Consider the following 6,764-nt stretch of genomic DNA (forward strand, 5'->3'; position numbering starts at 1 on the left):
ATCATGTAGTTCCCATGACACTCTACATAATAGAGGCTTTATTCTATGTTATAATATATATATGTATGAGTTTATGTATGAATATACAATAATTTTATTACAATATTTTTAATTAATTAAAAAATGAAAACTTATAACTAATCCATTTTTCAGACCCAAATACATATTGCTCTTAATTTAAATATAATTTATTTCATCCAATCATAAAAATATTTTCAGTTAATTTGAATTTCTAGTAAATGATGCTTAGGATAACTAATCCATTTTTAGACCGTGTGCGAGTTCGAGTAAATTGATGGTAAATCGGGGGATATAGTAAATTATGTCGGTATGGCAGGGAATGTTGGTATTTACTAGAAATTCGAATACGGTAAATTAAATAAAAAATTTTATAAGATGTTTAATAATTAAATAAATAAATTTGAAAAGTATAGAAGTGCAATAAATAAATAAATAAATATTTACATAAGTGCAGTGCAAAAAGTCTGTAGAAAATTTCAATTTACTTTACCTCTATTTACTCTAACTCGCACACGGTCAAATACTTATTACTCTTAATTTAAATTTAATTTATTTCATCCAAACACAAAAATATTTTCAGTTAATGTTTTTTTTTGTTTTTTTTTTGCTTCCCTTTATTATACAACTGCCAAGATTTAGCATTTAGTATACATTTTTACATAATGGAACTTCAAGTAATAATTCAAAAACAAGATTAAGAATTACATGAGTGAACTATTAATAGTGGATAAAAAAAAAAGAAAACTTTTCTTTAAATTAAATAAATTAAATATTATAAAATAATTAAAATTAATAAATAGATGATATAATAAATGAGTCAATTAAATAGACTGCTATGAATTTACTATGAATATATTAGTTAGATTTTTATAGTATTGCTAGTTCTGATGGAAATAAGCGTTTCAATCTTCTGTTATGTATGGCTTCGTCATTAGGTAGCTGCCTCATTGTTGGGTTAGGATGGAAAAGTAATCTGTCTGTGTGCTTTTTACTATTTTTTCGCATAACGTCTGCAACGAAGGGTATCTTTAGATCGCGATGAATGTCATTGAGATCATTGAGTTTGAGATGTACCATTCAACGTTGATGATAGTCCTAAGTATTTTTGATTGTAGTCTTTGCAGTATTTGAATGTTGGATTTACATGCTGTGCCCCATATTTCGGCTCCATATTTCCATATTGGAGCGATTATTGTTTCATATACTAGTAGTTTATTTTCCACTGTTAGTTTTGATTTCGAGCAGAGTAGTCAGTACAATTGTCCAAAGCGACGCTTAATTTCATTGCTTTTAGCTTTAATATGGTCTTTCTAAGTTAATCTGCTATCTATAGTAATGCCAAGGTAATTTGCCTTTGTGTGTGTGAAGACTTCGTCATTGTTAATTTTTATACGTTTTAGGTCATATTTTTTATTCGTGTAGATAACATGAACTGTTTTGCTTGTATTTATTTGAACTCCCCATTTGTCGAACCATTCGAGCGTTCGAGCGTTACGTTTAGGTAATTCTGCAAGTTGTCTGTGGAGATGTTAAAATTTTTATTAGCTGCAATTAGTGCTGTATCGTCTGCAAAAGAAGCTTTCAAACTTTGAGAATCAGAAGGTATCGGGACATCAGCCGTATATAGCAAGTAGAGTAATGGACCTAGTACGCTTCCTTGAGGTACACCAGCTTTCATTTGTTTAAGTTCGGAGATTGAGTCTTTATACTTCACATAAAAGTATCTATTTTGTAGATAGCTCTTAAGTATGAGGTAAAAGTTTGTTGGAAGAAGCTCTGATAGTTTAGTTAGTATACCTCCATGCCAAACGCTGTCGAAAGCCTTTGCGACATCTAGATATACCGCCGAGGAAAATTGTTTTATGTCAATATCACTACTTATTTTATTAACAACTCTGTGAACTTATTGTATAGACGAATACTTTTTCCGAAAGCCGAATTGATGCTCAGGTATAAGTTTTTCTTTATGGAGAATCGGTTCTAGTCTTGATAAAATTATTTTTTCAAACAATTTTGACATTACTGGTAATAGGCTAATTGGTCTGTATGATTTTGTTACAGATATGTCCTTATTTGGTTTAGGTATAGTGATTACTTCTGCTACTTTACAAACTTTTGGAAAATACTTAAGGCGAAAATCGCAATTAAATAGATTTCTCATATATACAAGTACTTGAAGAGGCAGCTCAGTCAGAATCTTTCCTGTGATACTATCATATCCCGGTGATTTTTTTGCTTTAATTTTATTTTTAATAGTATTTTTTATCTCTGTTATTGAAACTTTCTTTATTGCGACATTTTGAGTAGAGCTGCTCCGTGTAACGTTACTATCATGCTGTTTTGGGTTACTAAACGTAGTTTCGAAGTACGTGGCAAAAATTTCAGCTTTTTCGGTGTTAGTTCTAGCCCAAGTTACATTTGCTATCCTCAGTGGTGGTTGATGCATTACTGACTTGTTGATATTTTTAATAACTTTCCATAAAGAATAGTTAGTGGCTTTGTCAGCTGTCAAGTTCATTATGTGTTTTTGCAGGTTTTTATTATTCTCATTAAGTAGCAGAATTTTAAGTTCTTTGGTTAGTTTGTTTAAGTCCTTTTTTAGTTAAGGGGACCGATTTATTTGCCATTGTTTTCTCAGTTTTCTTCTGTCCATTATCTTGCTTTTAACTGCCATCGAGATTTTATTTTGAGTGTCGTTTTGTTTAAGAACTGGGGTAGAATTTGTCACGGCAACAGCGATCATTTCGTTTAAGTATACAAACGCGCTTTCGATTTCGTCTTCAGATTTTAAGGAAATGTTAATGTTAATATCTAGTAAATGATGCTTACGATTTCTTTTTATGGCATTTACTAAGTCTGTCAAACTGTGGAACTTTTCCTGTTTAAGATTTGTATCAAATTGGATACGCTAAGTTTGGAGTTTTGGTTTTAATTTATACACACACGACATTTTTTATGTATAGATGCTTAAAATAAATGCGTTTCAATTGAAAAGAATTAGTTGTGCCAATATTCTTTTTCACCTCTAACGGCTTTTCAAAAATAAATATTTTAATGCTAGCTGGAAATTGCACAAAATCAGATTCTGAGAAGACTTTTCAAGGTGCCATGGTACATTAGGACGAATGACATTCTCAGAAACCTCAAGATTGATCCGGTCAATAGATACATGAAGAATAGAGCACGGAAATTATTTACGAAATCAGACAGGAATACCAACAACGCTTTATCAAATCTTCGAATTATTACAAGCTTCTCGGGGAGGTATGCAGATTTGAGATCAGTTATTGATTAGTCAGAAGAATTGATAAACAATAATCCAGTCAAGGCGTAGAGAAGGGTTATGAAGAAACCTCGTAGTTAGTAGAGATTAAAAGTGCTCAAGTGCACTGACTAGCCTCAACTAGCCTTAATATAGTAGTAGTTAATTACTTATATACAATAACAAATATATTCCAAAAATAGTATGTAGTTCAAAGCAATTGATATCACTATAGAGTTCACTTAGTTCTCATTTTAATTTGAAAAATGTAATTGATTGATCAATTGTATTATTGAAAAATTATTTGAAGCTGTCTTGAAGTTCTTACAATTTTTCGTGTTAAAACGTATAAAATATCTTTGCTCGCTTCAGAGTTCGATTATGAAAACACAACCCGGAAGAAAAAATTCTGGCTGAGCTTTTATTTTCGGATGTACTCACTTTTAACACAATGAATCTGCTGAATAATTAATAGGACGATTTTTATCTTTTCTTAAATCATGGAATCATCACCAGATCTTGCGGAATGTTTCCAGGAAACTGCCGTAATACAAGTAATTATCCATAAGAACAACTTAACATTTAAACTCCATAGGCGAAAGCTCCACAAGTCCATATTCCAAGAACTTTGAAAGTTGATTTTAATCAAAGTAGTTCATAATTTATTTTAATTTTATTTTGATACCTACATGTTTTTTATTTTCATTTATTTTCTTTTAGTTATATTTGTTTTTAGATTTTTCTTTTCAATATTTCTTATTTTTTATAAGATATTTTTAGTTTTGTAGCTTTTATAAAAGGGATTTGTGCATATTTTGAATACTTTTTATTTTCAACTTTCATAATTTTAATTTTTACCTACATCTCGGAGACGTCTCGACGTATCGCTCCTTCACGAGAATTTAAAAACTCTATCAAATCTTGTAACGAGAAATGCGTGAAATCGTTCATATTCAGCTAGGCCAGTGCGGAAACCAAATTGGTGGAAAATTTTGGGAAGTGATTTCTGATGAACACTGCATAGATCCCTGTGGTTGCTACTATGGAGATAGTGATTTGCAGTTAGAACGAATAAATGTTTATTATAACGAAGCTACATCCGGAAAGTTCGTGCCTCGAGCTGTACTCGTTGATTTAGAACCAGGTGCATTAGATTCTGTGCGATCTGGCCCATTTGGCGGAATATTTCGACCTGATAACTTCGTGTTTGGTCATTCGGGAGCAGGAAATAATTGGGCAAAAGGTTTTTACACAGAAGGCGCTGAATTTATTGATTCTGTCTTAGATGTAGTAAGAAAGGAAGCGGAAGGATGTGATTGTTTACAAGTAAATTTAACCTTTTTTATACGCGTTTGCTATATTTGTATTCTATCTTAATTTAAAATGGTTGAATTGCAACATTGACTTCTGCAGATATAGAAATTACTTTCACATTGACACATATGATCAAATCAGAATGGTTTTATGATATGAAGAGTATTTTTAAATTTACGTTAATTCCATATCTCTACTTTCAGGGATTTCAAATTGTTCACTCGCTAGGAGGTGGAACAGGGTCAGGCTTAGGAACACTTGTACTTTCAAAACTTAATGAGGAGTTTCCAGATCGAGTTTTGCTTACTTTTTCAGTTTATCCTTCTCCCAAAGTTTCTGAAACAGTTGTTGAGCCATATAACTGCACATTAAGCTCTCATTATTTAATTCAGCACGCGGAGCAAACAGTATGTATTGACAATGAGGCACTTTATGATATTTGCTACCGTACTCTTAAGTTAACTTCCCCAACATTGGGTGATCTGAATCATCTGATATCAGCAACGATGTCCGGCATAACGACATGCTTACGATTTCCGGGTCAACTTAACTCGGATTTACGAAAAATTGCTGTTAACATGATTCCATTCCCGAGATTTCATTTCTACATGCCTGGGTTTGTTCCACTAAATTCAAGGTGCTCACAACAATACCGGGCATTAACTGTTGCTGAATTGACGTATCAAATGTTTGATGCTAAAAATATGATGACTGCTTGTGATCCACGACAAGGACGATATTTAACAGTTGGGGCTGTTTTTAGAGGTCGGATGTCTATGAAGGAGGTCGATGAACAAATGTCAAATATACAAAATAAGAATAGTAGTTATTTTGTAGAATGGATACCGAATAATTGCAAAACCGCTGTGTGTGATATACCTCCGCGGGGACTTAAAATGTCCGCTACATTCTTAGGGAACACAACAGCGCTGAAAGAAATTTTTAAACGAATAACTGAACAATTTACAGCTATGTTTAGAAGAAAAGCTTTTCTACATTGGTACACAGGAGAGGGAATGGATGAAATGGAATTTACTGACGCTGAAGAAAATTTAAATGAACTTATTAATCAATATCAGCAATTTCAAGAAGTTGGAATTCATGATGAAGATGATTTTGAGGACGAAGAGGAATACGAGAGATAATTTTTTTATCCCAAATTCATAGTGGTTTATCATCTAATTAATTTTGTAATAAACTTAAACAGATTTTTATATACTTTGATTGCCTCATATTTGAAGACAAATTTGCATAAGATTTATTTTCAGTATTATTGAAATCTGGAATCCTAGTGCGTTAAGCGTATTTGTTATATGTCGCATACTATATCAATAATAAATTCCACAACTCTTCAATTCAATTCAGCGACCCGTTAAGTTTTAGTGAGCATATTAGACCAAAGAAATATAAGAGCAGAAATTTTGAAAACGCACTATTAACTATAAATCAACTACCATCTGAAAAAGTTCTTCTAGATAACAAAATTTTATTTTAAGGACTAAGGGCTCATTACTCAACCCCACGAATTTATGTGACAGTAATGGACGTCATGAACGTTAACCAGGGACGGCTTTCCAATTTCGTCTTTACTATTTCAAATAATCTCACTTTTTACTAATTCATGATTAAAAACTAATAGGTTTTGTATTCTTATTTCATAGCTGAGAAAGATCATAAAATAAGGAAACTGGTTTGTGTCAAAACCACATACGAAATGAAATATGAAATATTACTTCGGTCACACTGCAAGGGAAGACCCCCCACGTTATATGCCTCCTTTAGTTACGTCCATTGTGCAAAAATTATTCGTTATTACTCGCTAAATTCACTTCTATTTTTATTTAATTTGTATTTTTATTCAACTTAGTTTGAAAAATAATTAAATATTTAATCCCAAATCCCGAAATAAAAACGTTGGAAAAGAATGATTTACTGGAAATCTATAAAAATATTGGTTAAATTTGCGCTACAACTTCTATATTTAAGGCGTTAATGGTCGTTAATAAGCCAGGTTGTTTTTGTTTTTGTAAATAATAATGTCTTCTGAATAAAATTGATATATACAAAATACTATATATTAAATATGATAATATTATATACGAAATCTTAAATATTTTCGGTAAAAGATAAATGTAAATGATTGATTTTATGAAAAAAGCTGAATATA

General features: G+C 31.4%; 1 protein-coding gene across 1 annotated transcript; it reads left to right on the top strand.

The window, feature by feature from the left end:
• The first annotated feature begins 4,043 nt into the window (after positions 1 to 4,043).
• On the top strand, positions 4,044 to 5,815 carry LOC119670412 (tubulin beta chain-like). Its single transcript, XM_038080660.1, has 2 exons — positions 4,044 to 4,609; positions 4,801 to 5,815. Exons 1-2 carry the CDS (start codon positions 4,217 to 4,219, stop codon positions 5,740 to 5,742), a joined length of 1,335 nt encoding a protein of 444 aa, XP_037936588.1. The 5' UTR covers positions 4,044 to 4,216; the 3' UTR covers positions 5,743 to 5,815.
• The last annotated feature ends 949 nt before the right edge of the window (positions 5,816 to 6,764 follow it).

This window comes from Teleopsis dalmanni, chromosome 1 (assembly GCF_002237135.1).
Source record: "Teleopsis dalmanni isolate 2A chromosome 1, ASM223713v2, whole genome shotgun sequence".
NCBI classification, from domain to species: Eukaryota; Metazoa; Arthropoda; class Insecta; order Diptera; family Diopsidae; genus Teleopsis; species Teleopsis dalmanni.

Bases quoted from the DNA above. Each gene is read 5' to 3' on its own strand.
- LOC119670412 (XM_038080660.1), top strand. From the start codon at position 4,217: ATGCGTGAAATCGTTCATATTCAGCTAGGCCAGTGCGGAAACCAAATT. The intron at 4,610-4,800 runs GTAAATTTAACC...CTCTACTTTCAG, and splicing joins AAGGATGTGATTGTTTACAA to GGATTTCAAATTGTTCACTC.